We start from the raw sequence: 17,152 nt of genomic DNA on the forward strand, positions 1-17,152 counted from the left end.
GGGTTGATTTGGCTTTCTGTGTCGAAATATTGTCATGTTGGCACTGTTGGAATTTCAATTCAGAAATGCAATATGAGGGGGTTTGGTTGGAATCAAGCCATTGGGCAAGGGAATCATTGCATTGCTTTGTTGTTTTAATTGTTCAGGAGGCATAGGACAACCAAAAAATAACTTCAGATGAAATATAGGACAACATGAAAAAATGGCATCGCCCTATCGCCCTGAAGCCATCCAAAACGCATACAGTAAAGCGCGCTCCCTACAACGCAACACGTTATTGACCAAAAATAAACGTCATAGCCACCAGCAGTCCCGTCCTTTTTTTGTTACGACATACAGTACACAAGCGACGCGGATCAGGCAAATTATTAAGAACAATTGGTCCATTATTGAAAGTGATGCGCAACTACGTGAGGTGTTCCCTGAACCACCCTTGGTGTCTTTTAAGAGGGCACCCAGCCTAAGGGATAAATTAATGCGCTCTCACCTACATGTGAAAAAGAGAGAAACCTGGCTGCGTAAACCTATTGGCACCTATAGATGTATGAACTGCCCCCACTGCCCAAATGTTACACAAGCCAAATCTTTTGTGGATAGTAAAACCACGAGAGAATACGGACAGAGAGATTTCATTAATTGCAATTCCACATTTGTCATATACCGCCTAACGTGTCCTTGCGCTGAAGGGTTCTTTTATATCGGACGCACAAAAAGGCGCATGCGAGATAGGCTAGCAGAACACAAATATGCTATCAGAGTGGGCAATTTTGATTATCCCATGGCGAAACATTTCAATGAATACCATGGTAAGAATGATTCTCTGCTGCGCATACAGGGTGTAGAACATATCAAACCTCTTCCGAGGGGTGGGGACAGACTAAAACGACTGAATCAGAGGGAGACATTTTGGATACACCAACTGGATGCCATGCGCTATCCTGGTTTAAATGAGGATATTGATTTTACTTGTTTTTTGTGATGCTTGTTTGTACTTCTGGTCATTTTTTCTGTGGCATCACTTATTACCCCAGACTATTATTATTTGTTTTCTATGGTGTGCGCAAATGTGTGTAGTGCGTAATGGGTCACATGTGGTGATGTCACTATTTAAGGGAGGCCTTTCTTCTCAATGTTGAACCTAGCCCTGATGAAGACCTGGTGAGGTCGAAACATGTCGGCTTTTTAATGTAACCCCAGCCCAGTACCATTAAAGGCTTTTTAATGTAACTTCCCGTTTGGACACCTTATTTTGGAGTGCCTGGATGAACTCTTCTCTCTACATGAACTGATCCCCGATATCCAAGAGCACCCAACAAACCCAAATGAACAGACTGAAGACCGCTTGAGCTTCCAGCCACCTGTGTGCCTTTCATGAAAAAATGGCACTTGAGGAAAGATGGGCTGTTGGGGGTTGCCAAGAGAAAGCCATTACTACAAAAATGCAAACATGTAATTTTGCATATGATACACCAAATAGCATAGTGAGAAGCATCAGAATGCCTGTGGCAAAGTCATTTGAAAAAATGAGATCAATATGGAACTTTTTTCAGCCACTATTAACAGTACCATTTGGAGAACAGTCAACGGAGCCTATGATGAAAGTTACACCATCCCTTCTGTGAAACATGGTCATTCACCACTGATGTCATGGGGACATTTGAGTTACAAATGCACTATACTTTTGATCCATACTCGCAGAATGATGAATACATTGCCCTGTGAAAAATACTGGAGGAAACTTGACACACATCAGCCTTGAAACTGCACATGGTCCATTGTTTGGACATGCCAACATGACAATATTTCAACACAGAAAGCCAAAATCAACCCGCCATTAGCTTCAGAAAGAATAAAATGAAGTTTTTGAGCGACCGTCTCACTCTCCTGATCTCAACATCATTGAGCCATTCAGGGGAAAGACACCCAAAAATATTATAGGAAACAACCATTCTGCCAGGAAGAATGTGCTGTTTTGTCATCTGAGAACATTAAGAGCCTTATCCACAACTACCATAAACAATTTAGAGCGGTCCCTGATGTTAAACAGGGCCATACTCAGCATCAGAAAACTAGGGTATGTAAACTTTTGAACAGGGTCATTTGGGTAGTTTGGGTTGTGATGATGCTTTTGAAAGAGTAAACACCACTGTAGCTCTGGAAATGTGTAATAAAGATTGGGGTATCTACTGGGAACAAGTGGATGAAACGTCCATCTAGGGAAATTTAACATGTCTCTCCATATACAATACATATTATCATTACATTTATAGACTGATCATGTCTTTATTAGTGGGCAAACCAGCAAAATTAGCAAGGTCTCAAATACTTATTGAACTCACTCTACATGCCCATTTTTGTTTAAATCTACATAAAATACATTAGTGGGCAACAGCATACTGAAATTGGCAGAAGTCATCCTTTAATGCTTCTCCTTCAAGTTCCTTTTAAAGGCCAAGCCAAAGGCCAAACAAAGTCCCTGATGTTCATTAGAGTTCTGTTGTCCAGGATAGGAGCTTCTTTATTCTTGCAATAATTGCACTACTCCTTAGTAACTGTCAACCCATTTTCAATAAAAACTTTCATGTGTTTGAAGACCGCATCAGTCTCCTCCTGCGTCCACGGCCTCTTCATACACCGCCTAGCTGTTGGGGAAAAAAAGAAAAAAAATTGCCATTCAGCTTGGAACTGTACACAGTCTCCTCTTTTGTAAGTTTGAACAGCAAACTAGAACTAGATTGCATTCTCACAGAAAATACTGAAAGCGGGCTTGCCTTTTGGGCCAGAGCTGAGTAGTTATACATTTAATATCTACACATAGATCAGTGCCGCGTTTATGGGACATATTACATAACAATTGGCACATTCCCTTTTCACTGTTTCGAGTCATATCCCAGATCTCTCTACCAAAATTTGGATCAAGTTTATATGTTAAATAGTTAAGCCAAAAAATTGACATTTTGAGGCAGATGAGCTAACCTCTTCACAGCGTCCCTTCAAAAATGAATAGAGTAGAGTAGAGTAGAGTATCGTTTATTGATCCCAGGGGGAAATTAAGGTGTCAAGTAGCATACACACATAAATAAAGACATAAAGACATTGTCCACAAGACATAACACACATATTTACACATAAAATAAAATAATCATATATAGCTCGCTGTTGCATACTTATTGCCAAGGCATCTCTCTTAGGACACCGCCATCAGGGTTTTTACACCGCTGTGATTTCAAAAGTACTAGACATCTTCAAGTTGACTACAGATAGATGCGCTGTTTACAGCTAATGTGAAGAGTTTCGGCAAGTTAAATGTTTTAGCGAGACATTTGCATATTGTTATAATAACATTATGGCCGTTCTAGTGATGGTCAGTGATGATTGTGAGACGTAAAGAGAACCCTTCTGGCCCAAGGCTCCACCAACATTTATCGACTCAGCCCCTGGCTTTGCTACTGGGCACGGTTGGTTGATTAATAGGCCTAAATATGTAGCCTATATTTAAGAATAATGTCAACTGTCAACCCTGTCCTGTTGCTGGCCGTGGTGGTGGTAAATCCATCCACACATTTAGTCCTACCCGGACGACGCAATAAATTAAGCACAACGCAGCTTAAATGGCCATTTTTCCACGATGAAGTTGTTCACCACGTCATCACGGCGCCTCGAGTGGCGTTCGCCTTGAACTTGCGAGGCGCCATTTCCTCATTCAAACCACTCACTCGGATTACTCTCACCCAAACCGGACTTTCAAAGAACTTTCTACCGTAAGCATTCACCATTTCACTCCCGTTTCTGTTCTGACAACTGTTAACATGGGTGCACACATTGTTTCCAGTTAGCAAACACTCCACAAGCATACATTTCATTCAGTAACACCCAAACACGCCAACATCCCATCCACAAACATACAACACGCTGATTAACACCACACGCATACACAAACATGACAAACTTCACCACCGGTATCATTTCTGTTCAGTATTTCACTTCTGTTAAACTGTCATGGTTCAATTGCACTGTTTTTAGTTAGTTAGCATCTCTTACCTGTGTAGCAGCATCTTCCCAGCTAAAAGAGTCTACACTCACTCTGACAGGAAGATAAACACTGCAGCTTTGCCCTAGGCACGTTCGTGCTGCGTTCACGCTGCGCGTGCGACGCGCTGGTTTAACCCGTTTGTTGTTATTTTTCATTTCAGCCTCAGTTATGATTTCATTTGCTTTCAGTATGTTTATTTTGAATTCCTGTGTGAGGACATTTGTTTTGGTTTGCGTTATTTTGTTGTATTTGGTTTATTTTGCTGGTATTGTGTTAAAGTGCTATTTTCCCCCATCTTAGTTGTAAAGGTGGTATGCTCCACCGATGGGCACGAGCTTTCATGCTCTTCAAAAACTTGCCAGTTTCATTCTAGGTGAGGCCAGCAAGGAGTACACACCTGGTACGGTGGGCTCTGCTAGACTACTTGGAATTGTGACGGTTTTCACATTTCAATTGGCCTCTTGTTATTTTCTGCTGCTATAGCAAATATTATTTTAATTCTGATTATTTTGCTCTATTGATTTATTACTGGATTTAGTGTCCTTAGCATTTATGTTTATTTCTATTCTTTTTTTTTGACCCACGTGTCAATTTATTTTCATATTTTAACCTCAGTAAATAATAGTGCACATTGGTGCTGAAGGTGGTTGACAAAAAAAATCAACGTTGAACCCCAGTTCCTGCCTACGCCTCTACCTCCACTTGACCGCCAACACGGTACCTCTTAACAAACCACTCTTCAGGTACAAACAATCCTCCACTGACCGGCTACCTCACTCCGACACAGAACCGAAATGCCCGCAGAGGCTCGGTTTGCACTTTTGATGCTCGCTCAGTTTCCATTGAACGTTTGTTCGTTTGATGGTCACGTTTCATACATTGCACTTTGTAGCAGACCAGTTGCGAGAAAATATACAAAATAAATTTTAGACCTTTGTTAAAAATTTTAGACCTGGGACACATATTTTAGACCTTTTTTAGGCCTAAAGAGGGGATTCAAAATTTTAAGGGACACTGCAGGAAATGGTCAAAAAAGGTACTGCAACTATGCTACTCATTGAAACTGGGCTGCCTATTGCCAAATTTTCATTAAAGTTTACTAAGTAATAAACATTTCCAAGTATGGCCCAAGTAAAGTCATTTTTGCAGCTAAATATGGCCACTTCTGGAAATTCAAAATGGCGGACCATGGAGAAGGGCAATTTTCCCAGTCATAATGAATAATTAGAATTTGATGGTGGTGGTACGTATTCATGAAAAAGGTAAAATTGGTGAATGGGTAGCATGAATTCTGAAAATAAACAACTAAAAATCTTGCAGTGTCCCTTTAAGACATTTTATAGACTTTTTAGACCCCGCGGCTACCCTGAAAGATGTCTTTTCACTCTCTAAAACTGGCCAACTATATAATTGTAAATATGTGTGTATATTTGAAAACTCAGTTTAAGACGTGTTTTGGAGTGTCAAATGGGGTCCTATGTTGCTTTGGAAGAAAGCTTACAAGTCTTGCAATGTGAGCCTGTCAGGCACAAGAGACAAAGTGCCATGGATTGTGGAATATTAGGCCTACAATGCAGCAGCCTTGTGTGATGATGACGTAAGGACCTGCCTGACCTTTTACTGGGAGGATCTGGGAAAACTGGACCTCTGACTTTCACTTGAGGACCCCGAAATACAGTATGTGTTGAAAGAATGAGGACATCTTAACTCCTGAATGAACAGTGTGTAGGAGAAGTGAGTATACCCCTCCAATGTATATTGAAACAATTCAAAACCAAAGTGTGAGCCGAAATACAAACCCCAACTCCGGTGAAGTTGGGACGTTTGGTAAACTGTGAATAAAATCAAAATGCTATCCTTTCCATCACATTCAATCCATTCATTAGATTGAGAATAGTGAGAAGAGAACATATTAAGTGTTCAAACCGAGAAAAAAATATTGTTTTGGGGGACATATGTACTCATTTCTAATTTCAAATCTGCAACACGTCTCAAAAGAGTTGGGACCGGTCAATAAAAGGCAGAAAATGCTGAGGAAGACTAAAAACAAAACAAAAGACAACACTTCACAGTTAATTACATTAACCAATGAGATGATTTTATATTAAAAAGAGTGTTAATTCCTATCTTGGACATGATTTCATCAGCTTAAATGATGGGTGTATACCTCATCATGTTTTGCAATGTTTTCCTTCCTGTAGTGCTTACAGTGTGACAGGTCTTTCCCAAAAGAATGCCATTTTATCAATTGCTGGTCCTTATGATGGAGTTAAACTGTTAAAACATACAGTAGTCAATAATGCAATGCGTCTTTACTATGTGGCAGTAATTGAAGATCTCCCTTCAAAATATAATGCATGAGTGGCTTTTCATGCTGTTTAAATCCCATTTATGTCATTCAGCACTGTATTTAACTCTACAGATGAGTGAGAACAACTTAACCAATGCAATACTGTACCCCCATGCATCATGGAGGCAGTCTTTAGAAGTTAGTACTAACACAAGTTGGATGGTCCATTTTCACTGTAGCACAGGATGTGCAAGACTTTATTATTTTCAAAAAAAATTGACTTCTGCAACTTCGGCTGACTTCTGTAAGCAAAGGACAGTTGCCCATGTCTCCTGAGTCTATTTCAAGTGAGCTCGGGTGCATAGGAGAATGTTAAACCCCTCTATCATTTGCACACATGAAGAGCTCTTAATATGGTCAATTTTCAATAGCTGTAACTCCTGCAGAGCTAGTGTGAGACTACGGCCAATATATATGTCATGATGTCATGAATCTATACAATGATTTCAATGACAGAAATATGTCTTAAATACACTTAATCATGGTAAATCAAAGGGAATTCAGAAATGTATGTAATAACTATGGTAATTATTCCCTCTGCATCTTTAATTCTGAGTGACTCCGCCTCTCTGTGATGGTCTTATACCTGGACACTCTTATTGTCCATCAGCACAATTTTGAAATGTTTGAAATGTTCTTCCTTGTTGTTTTATCTTATTTGGACATCTCACTGATCCCCGTCTCAACTTATTTTGAACGTGTTGCAGTTTTGAAATTAGAAATGAGTACATATGTCCCCCAAAACAATATTTTTTTCTCAGTTTGAACACTTAATATGTTGTCGTTGCACTATTCTCCATCTAATGAATGGATTGTATGTGATGGAAATGATAGCATTTTGATTTTATTCACAGTTTACCAAACGTCCCAACTTCACTGGAGTTGGGGTTTGTAAAAGCTTAAGGCGGCCTAACTGTATATTAGTGCGACCGTTGTTTTGTGCCAGGCTGACGCTCAATTCACTTCGCAGACAGAAATTGCTACTCAATACATTAGGGAGCACAGACAAAATCATTTCAATACAAAGTTCATATGTTTCTCCATGCTGGAAAACATTAGCAGGCGTGATGTGTATTCAAGCTATATTTACTCAAAATTTTCACTTACCACTGGCCACATCTGTGGAAAGTAACGCAGCTGACTCCTGCCTGACACCAATACCTCCAATCTTAGAAAAAAGAAAAATCTTAGATTTGACAAACAAAAAAGATCAGCAAAACAATTATAACTCAGGGTTTCCGCTACAGTCTGTCAAGGTTCTATAGCGCAAACTTGCGTTATAGGTATATGGCCCGTTGCGCTATGAATTTGGACCTCTTATTTTCAGTATGCGTAACGGGGTCATTATACGTGAAATCAGACGCTTTGGGACCCGACCGATCCGGATTTCAATCATACTTGGTGTGCCTTTTTAGTAGCAAGGTAGCACCCCAGAACTGCATTGGTTTGAATCTGACACTAATATTAAGGGAGAAACAGACTAGGAAAGGTTCACATTTTAGGGTAGGACACTATACATTCAGCCTTGAATATATCAGTCAGTGTTAGTCACAAAAAGATGCCTGTGGTATTGTTTGAAAGCTCTTTTCTGGCTCTACATATTACACAATCAGCTTGGAATACAACAACTCTCAGAATATGAATTATGATAAATTGAAAAATTAAAAATTGAATATCTCAAATAACTATATTTTACAATGGCCAGTTCCTTGTCCAAACGTAGCCGGCAATGTCATTAGCAACACCTCAAATGCTGGTGTTCGGTTCTTTATTCATTTCAGAGAGAATTTGACTCACAAATATGGCACCATACAGACCACTTACTAATAATATGGTAATACCATAGTAGCATCACATGACAAAACAAAAACAAAACAAAAATGGTCAGTTTCCATGGTCCCAGGTTTCAGAAACTAAGGCAGATGTCCATTTATACACACCAAATGATGATATGTGAATGTTTGAACATTCCTTCTCTGTGTACCTGTGTCATCTTCCCTTTACTGTACTTTAAAGAGATAATCAATGGCTACACTCTCATTTTGTACTCTACCAGTGCATTTGAAGCAGCAGCTGTGTCTTTTGTAGATAATGTATAAGTACGTCCCGTTGCAGTTACAGGTTCCACTACCAGAAGCACATCCTGATGATCCATGACAAGTCTATCTGGTCTGAAGGGAAAAGTGAAGGATGGAGATGGTCCATGAGGATGCAGGAAGTTCAGTTTCACCTCTCCAGTGCTCGGCATACATTCCTCAACACGTGCTAGCCACCAGTTGCCATCATATACAGCTACAACATACCCTTTGATGCTTGAAAATGTAACACATTCCTTTACTGAGCTCACTCTTTCAACTCTGCCTTCTCTGACACTGTCACATTAATTGCCGATGTTAATTTAATTTGTCTGTTAATGCTAGTAATCTATTGCACCCTAAGACTCTGAGATACCTGCTGAGGATGCAGAAGGGGTCCCAAGGAACACCAGTCCACTGTCTAGAGATTCAACTTCCACATCTCCAGTTGCTCCTGCAGTCTCTGCTTATAGCAAAGCATCTTCGGTGTTTATCTCATCTTAACTGTCGTGACCGTGGGGAAAGGCCCATTGGCGGTGGGGGAAGACCCACGGACTTCCATGAAAGAATGGATGACTGCACGGAAAGACGGCATGCAATAGTTCTAGGGTTGGCACCCCGACGGACTGCACAAAACGCTACGAGTACAAAACAAAGAGAATACCCCCAGGCAGACCGAGGAGGGGGGGAGGATAATCTGCTATCTAGGACGGATCACACGGCAACTGACCCGGACAATGATACAAGGACTATGGACTTGGATGTGGAAAGACAGGAAGGTGAAGAAAATCGAAGATGCTCCATCTGTGGCAGAAGTTTTAAGAACTAACGTGGCGTGAAAATCCACCAAGGCAAATCCAAGTGCAAGGAGCAGTTGCAGCAGCGCAAAGCATATAACACAGCCCAGAGTCTCATCTCAGAGTTTGTTAGCACTGTTTGTCAGTCGATGGAGGTCCGGAGTCAGGAGGCACACCACAGTGCTCCGGACCCCTTAGCTGTATCCGCCCCGAGTACAAGGAGGAGCCGAGAAGCCCACAACATGGAGGGCTTGCTGAAGAAGCCGCGGTTGAACCTACCATCAGCCAGGGACCACAGATGGGCGCAACTAGATGAAGACCTCAGCATCACCCTCGACAACACCTTGAAAGGGGATGCTGTAAAGAAGATCAAGACTATGGTGGAGATAGTATATCAAACATGCTACGACAGATTTGGAATCAAGGAGGGTAAGCCTGATAAATGTCCATCAGGGCCCAGCAGAAGGCAACGTCGAATTGCAGAGCTGCGTCAAAACCTGCGAGCACTCAAGAAAAGGTGGTGGAGAGTTCAGAGGCGCGGAAAAACCTTCTCCAGCTGCAGAGGGCAGAGGCAATCCGGAGAAGACAGAAAGAGAAGTGCATACAGCGGAAAGCATTCTTTAACAACCCATTCCGCTTCACATCAGACCTCCTGGGCCAGCCAAAAAGCGGAAGACTGGTGTGTTCTAAGAAGGAAGCGGAAGACGCAGTCAAGGAAGTGCATAGTGACCCCATCAGGGACCTACCACCGGGAGAGTGCCCCTTCCCAATTCCAAAGGTCAACCTAACAACCCCTTTCAACATGGCTGACTTCACTTTCGAAGAAGTGAGGAGAGTGGTGAGGCGGGCGCGAGCAGGATCAGCTCCTGGTCCATCAGGGACTTCTTACAAGATCTACAAGAACTGCCCACAAGTGTTAAAGAGGCTGGCCACACCCCTACGCACATTGTGGAAGAAGAAGCAGGAACCCTGGCAGTGGACACTCGCAGAGGGCTGCTTCATCCCCAAGGAGCTTAATTCATCCAGCCTTGACCAATTTAGAGAAATTTCCCTGCTGGACGTCGAGGGGAAGGTCTTCTGAGCAATCATCGCTGGAAGATTAACCTCTTACCTACTTACCAACGGCTACGTTGACGCCAGTGCCCAGAAAGGAGGAGTACCGGGTTACTCTGGGTGCCTGGACCATACATCTGTGATCAGCCAGATCATCAAAGAAGCAAAGAGGAACAAGACAACGCTCTCAGTGGTCTGGCTAGACCTCGCCAAGGCTTACCCCAATGTACCTCACCAACTCATACGCAAAGCATTGGAGCATTACCAAGTACCACCAGATGTCATCAAGCTGGTAATGTCTCACATGGACTCTCTGCAGATGAGGTGCAAGGGATTTTAGCACCAAGTGGCAGCGGCTTGAAAAGGGGATCATGGCTGGTTGCACAATATCCGTCTCCCCGTTTGTGGCAGCTATGAACCTGTTACTCAAAGCAGGAGAGTCACAGCGCAAAGGACCGATGGCAGGCAGAGTTTTAGGCTTCTGTTCACTAACATGTGTTGCAACAGAGGGCCGCGAACAATTGATAAATTCCTCGAAGAGGATTGATTCGCGGAGTTTTGCGCGCTCATCTGCTTCTACAACAGCGCACCAGCGTTTGAACAGTCTCTTAACCGGCCAAACTCGACGTACATCTGGTCTACTTTCTTCTGGAGTTTACGGAACGACTGGTGATACGCCTCAGGGGTCAACTAGCACCCATCACGTCGTCATACAAAAGACTTTTGGCGAGAGGGAGACACGAGTAAATCTCTTGGCCTTTCCCGGATAACACACACTGGAGGAGAGAGATCCAATTCTCTTTCGGCCATGCGAAGTTGGTTGCCACCCTCTCGAAGTGCGGGAAATACCATTCTACATCAGTCTCTGAGAAGAGAGGAACCAGCTTTATATTTTTTGCAACAACTGTTTTTGCCAGATCAGTCTCTAACTCTAATCGCCGCTGCTCGAGGTCTAACTCACGCAGGCGGACTGTCTCGGACGGACCACACGGAGTGGAAGGCGAAGCGGCTTTGGCTAGCGTGCGGAGCAGTACACTGTTTTCAGTGAATACATCGAATAACTTTGTTTTTATAGTGTCATTGGTTCTCTTCTTCTGTATTTAACGACATTGTACCTTTTCGCCAATTCAAGTAATTGTGGTTTGTTGAACCGTTGCAACTTCTTAAAAGTCAGAGACTCAACAAAACTCTTGATTGCAGACATGACTAGTGATAATAACGAACAGCTGATTAATCAGGATAGTTGTAACAGGACGAGTGTGCGGAAACAAACCGGCAATTACGAGCACAGAAGTCTAAATGCTCCTCACGAGTAGCAACAAACTAGAGCCAATAGGCTACGGAGCTACGAACAGGGTACACTAAGTAGCAACAGGTGGTCAGAGACACAGGCACCGGAGTGCAGACAGGACCATGGACAAAACACACAAACAGACTTCCCAAAAAAGAAGAGAATCACACAGCAAAAAGAGTGGAGTGAAGCCCAACCAAAAATCGGCACACTGCGTTGGAGGTGAAGTGGTGAGCGTTAACCCGGGCAGGGGATGTTACTACTCTGCCTATTCCTAAAACAGAGAAAACAAAAGCCTCACTAGCGGAGGCCGAGGGAAACGATGCAGGATGCCGGGGTCGGCACACACACACACCAACACCTGGAAGGAGTATAGCGTCAGGAAGGAGCGCGTCCAATGCCGGCAAGCACGCAGGATGCCAGCAGCAGGAGACCTTGAGACGGCGGTCCAGGAGGCCGCAAGTCGAGAACGGGGCAAAGCCCACGCCATGACGGGAACGGCAACGTAAATGGAATAAAACCACATGTAAGTAACCGCAGTGCCCAGAAGGCTACGCCACAGTGCAGCAAGTGGACGGACCAAAGGGGCGTCCAGGGACCGCCAGCAGCAAGCAGAGGGCCTCCCAGCATGGCTCAGACAGGGGTGCTGCGCAAGTCACAGCAATCACTGTGCCGTGGTCCGGTTCGGCAGAACCTTGGCCAGTACTCCGGACACATAGGCAACCAAGAGCCAAAGAGGCAGGCCCGGGCAGGCGGGTCGGCCACAACTGCCCAGGGTGGCCGAGAGACGGCCAACAAGACATGGGGCACCGAGCACCCTTGCGTGCCTCAGGCAATGTTGCATCACAACTCCCGCAGACGAACACATCTGCGACGTGACATTGCGGCCGGGCCACAACGGCCCAGGGTGGCCGAGAGACAGCCAACAAGACATGGGGCACCGAGCACCCTTGCATGCCGCACGCAACGTCACATCACAACTCCCGCAGACGAACACATCTGCGCCGTGACATTGCGGCCGGGGCAGTGTGCCCCCAGGCTCAATACCTGAACTGGTGAGGCAAGTAGAGCGTCCAGAACCGGGCTAATACCCGGGAAGGAGTCAAGGCCATAGGTGGAGGCCTCCAGTATGCCGGCCAAAGTCCGATCGCCGAACCTGAGCGCAAAGCGCATACGGTCAGCCACATACGTATACGGTCAGCCACAACACACACAGAGCCCTGTAGGGGGGCGTAGGTACAGAGGGAGAGGGCCGTCCGCCCGACGAAGACGGTCAGGCTCTACGAAGCCCTGGCAGAGAGTACGCAATCCCATGGGCAGACACACCCGGAGACAGGGCAGGGTGGCACGTGCTGCCAAGCAGCAGGTGCAGCCACCGCAGTAGAAATGTGCAACAGGACAGGTGGGAATGGTAACAAGCCAGGCCCAGAGAAGGCACAAGACGACACAGGGCGCACTCGCCCGCGATAAGTGAACCATCATGCCCCTGCAGCCGATAGCAGAACATGGGGCCGAACCATCCATACACCGTAGCAGCAGCCGTAGGGGCGCTAGGCGCTAGGGCACCAGCGCTTGGAAACAGCGAGGAGAGATCACCCACGAGGTGAACTCAGCGAGACGACGAGGAACAGTCGTCAGAAAAAGGCAAAACATGCAGCAGGGCCGCCCACGTACAGCAACAGAAGCTGTAGTGGCACCATCATCACCCCTGGGGAAAGTGATCCCATGAAACAGGGAAACATGCAAGGCAACAGACTATGGAGCGGGACCACTCCCACATACATGCCGAAGCCGCAGTGGTGTAGGCACCAAGGGCACCCCCCAGCGAGGCTATGGCGAAGTCACCAACAGCCTACGGAGGACAACAAGCAGCAGTCGAAAGACAATGAAAGCAGACAACTGCTTCGGGGCAGGAACGCTCACAAACAGTGGCATCAGCCACAGTGGTACACCAGAGGGCCAAGGGGCGAAACAGCCAAAGGCCCTGCAAGGTCCGAAGGACGACGCGCCAGCCATAGGACAGTGGGCAAAAGCGGACAATAGGAGGCAGAGCGGAATCACTCGCATATAGCATCCGCAGCTGAAGTGGCGAAGGCACCAACGGCAACCACAACCAGCCCACGGTGAAGCCGCACACGGCCAAACAGGCCCCAGAGGATGACGCGTAACAGTCCAATGATAATGCAGACAAGCAGAAAATAGGGCATGGAGCGGAATCACTCCCACACAGCAGCAGCAGCCGTAGAGGCGTAGACACTCAAGGAGCCGACAGGCGGAACCGCCCACGGCCAACATGGTGAAGAGTAGCGAGCCACATAGTATGATCTGGAGCGAAGTCACTCCAACAGCGGCAGCAGCCATGACGGCGCGGGTGCCCTGATGTGCTCAAGCAGCCAACGGGCGAAACCGGCCACCGCCAACCAAAGCCTGGAGAACGACTCGTACCAGTCGCAAGGCGATGAATAAAAGCAAGCCAGGCCGCAGGACAGGGAGCAGGACCACTCACTGCAATGCAATAATGCAAACCCTGCACATCCGATAGTACCACAAAGGTATCAAGGCCCACACATCAGCCTGTAGCAGCAGTCAAGGCGTAAGCGCCGGCGGCATCATCAAGAGGCCCACAGGCGAAACCACCAGCGGCCAAACACCCAGGAGGACGACACTAAACAGTCATAGGACAGAGATAACAGTAGCCAGAGCGAGATCACTCATGCACAGGACCACCAAAACGTACCGTAGCTGTCGTAGCTGCACAAGGGGCGACGGCATCAAGTAGCCTACAGGCGGAAACGCCCACAGCCAGAACATCACATTAGGACGGTGGTCAGACGTAAGACAACGGAGAGAGGCAGGGAACAGCAGACGAGCGGGAACACTCACGCCGTACAGCCACGCAAGGGCGCAAATTGTGCAAGCATGCAGTGCCACTGTGTAACCTATGCGCACAGAAGAATGGCAGGATGTCTGAACCCCGTCAACACACCATAGCAGGCGCAGTAGCGCACACGTCAATGGTAGTGGAGCAGCCTACAGGGCGGAAAACACCCATGGCCAGAAAACAACTCAGGGAGGCTACGTGCAAAGGTCTGAAGATCCCGAAAGAGTGTTCAGAACAGAAGGCGTGACGGAACCATCCACATAAAGTAGAAATAGCCGCAGTGGTGGGAGCACCAGCGGGATTCACAAGTAGTTCTAGCCTCAGGCGAGATCACCCATGGCCACACAAACCCAAAGGGACGTTGTGGAGCAGACCCCAGACGAGGAAACAAAGTTGAACACATCGGACAGGGTGTAATCATGCACACACGGTAGAAGCAGCCCTCGTGGCGGAAACGCCATCGGCATGTACAAGTAGTCCCAGCCCCAGGCGAGATCACCCATGGCCAAACAAAACAGTCACCAGACTAGGAATAGAGGTAACGCAACAGCGCTGTACCAGTTACATCTTGAAACAGGGCATGCCGCAGGTATCGGCGGCAGGCAACCAGCATGGCGGCAACAGAAACCGGCCAGGTCGCCGGCATGCGGTGTGCAAGCAAGAACACTGCCACCCTGTGCCCTCCGAGCAGGAGGCTAGAGCAGGGGAGGCAGAACCTCCAACACTCCAACAGCAAACACCACGTCTACCCTGCGGCGCGCGTCAGGCCGAGGGCCCAAACATGACCCAGCAACATGCAGGCTGCACAGGCCAAGCAGGTTAAACCCCGCCACAGGTGTTCCTAGGAAGGAGGGGCACTCGTGAAGGCCGACATCCATCTCCAGGACCACCCAGCAGTCGGCGCAGCAGTGGGAAAAAACCCAACATGGTAGCCAACATGGAAGTCGGTAGGCAGCCGAGGACACTGGGCTGACAAGCAAACAATGCAACATACACACTAGGGCGAGGGCACCCCAACGGAAGTCAATAAGTAAGCCAGCAGGGAGGCGAGGACACCAGGCAGGCGAGCAAACACTGAGAAAAAACACATAGAAGGGGCGAGAGCACCCCAACGGCAGCCAAAACACATGCGTACACAAGCATACAATGCAAAATATACACCAGGGGTGAGGGCATCCCAATGGTGGTCAGTAAGGAAGTCAGCAGGTAGGCGAGGACACCGCACTGACAAGTAAGCACTGCAAATACACAACCCAGGGGGCGAGAGCACCCCAATGGCAGTCAAAACACCTGCGTGTAAGCATACAATGCAAAATATACACCAGGGGCGAGGGCATCCCAATGGTGGTCAGTAAGGAAGTCAGCAGGTAGGCGAGGACACCGCGCTGACAAGTAAGCACTGCAAATACACAACCCAGGGGGCGAGGGCACCCCAATGGCAGTCAATAATGAAGTCAGCAGTGAGGTGAAGACACCGCGCTGAGAGAACACTGCAAATACACAACACCGGGGCGAGGGCACCCCAAGTGTAGCCAACAAGGCGCCAGCAGACAGGCGAGGACACCAATCTGACAAGCAAGCAATGACACAAACTGCACATTGCAGTTGGCACTGGGCAGGCGCTGTCCAACCAAAGCGACTCACAGTAAGGAACATAACCACAGCCAATATCACTAGGCTGTACGAAATGCACAGCAATGCAAGTGCATGGCAAATGCACATCACAGGGGCGGAGACAAGCAAACAAACGACCAGGCGACAACTGAGTGATTACACAGGCAGTTGGCAGAATATAATAATACCATAATACTAAACATGGTAACAGAATAATAGAACGGTGCGTGGCCGAGTAGGGAGAACACTAGCGTGAAGTGCAGACTAACCATGTAAACAATGGAGCTGGCATGTAGCGGTGCGAGGGCCCTTTGGCGAGAACACCGGGGCAATGCAAATTGTAGATGAACCACCGCCACGTAAACAAGGAGGCCGTAATGTCAAACGAGCACGTAAGTAACGGCAATACTAGAACTTAACAGAATGCGCCAACGCAAGCCAGCCCGTGGACAGGCACAGGCACAGGCTGAAGGCGCAAGTACACTACCAATAAGTTAGCAACGTTGCAACAGTTCAAATAGTTTAGCAAGGATCGAACTATAAACTGAGGAGGAGTCGTGCGCCATAACCGCTTATCAAACAAAACCAGCGGGGGAACACTGGAAACAAAGCGAAAATCAATGAAATTTGAATAAAGCAAATGATAGCGGCGCACCAACACCACGCAAACGCCATGGTCTACAACTAACAAGCAGTTCAGTCAGCCAACAGAGAGGCGACGTTCACCACAACCGCTTACCAAACAAAACAGCGGCGGGAAACACCGGTGGAAAGTTGGAACTAAGCGGCGACAGAAATAAGATACTAACAACACGGCTTACCTTCAAATAAAATACCGGTGGAAGCCATCAGCAGCGTGAACACCGCGTCGGGGCGAGGGATACAACAGGTAGCTTAGCTGAACCGAGCGAGGACAATCGGCAATGAGGCAACGCATTATCTCTACGCAAACATGGGATATCTGAGGAAAACGAAGGGGACCAAAGCGCAGTTTCTTGGGGGATGTAAAAACACAGCCCCAATCCCGAGGGTAACGAAACCGACAGGCGCTAGCCCAA

At 46.7% G+C, this 17,152-nt stretch overlaps 1 protein-coding gene across 1 annotated transcript in view; it reads right to left on the minus strand.

Moving 5' to 3' along the window:
• Nucleotides 1-2,492: 2,492 nt before the first annotated feature.
• The window catches only part of LOC134444082 (mucin-2-like), a 31,278-nt gene continuing 16,618 nt past the window's right edge, over nucleotides 2,493-17,152 (minus strand). Inside the window, exons 14-15 of the mRNA XM_063193548.1 lie at nucleotides 7,491-7,551; nucleotides 2,493-2,642 (exon numbers count right to left, since the gene is read on the minus strand). Coding sequence (XP_063049618.1) covers nucleotides 2,639-2,642; nucleotides 7,491-7,551 — 65 coding nt within the window. The 3' untranslated portion in view covers nucleotides 2,493-2,638. The remainder of the gene's footprint in view (nucleotides 2,643-7,490; nucleotides 7,552-17,152) is intronic.

The sequence above is a fragment of the Engraulis encrasicolus genome, unplaced genomic scaffold (genome assembly GCF_034702125.1).
Source record: "Engraulis encrasicolus isolate BLACKSEA-1 unplaced genomic scaffold, IST_EnEncr_1.0 scaffold_44_np1212, whole genome shotgun sequence".
NCBI classification, from domain to species: Eukaryota; Metazoa; Chordata; class Actinopteri; order Clupeiformes; family Engraulidae; genus Engraulis; species Engraulis encrasicolus.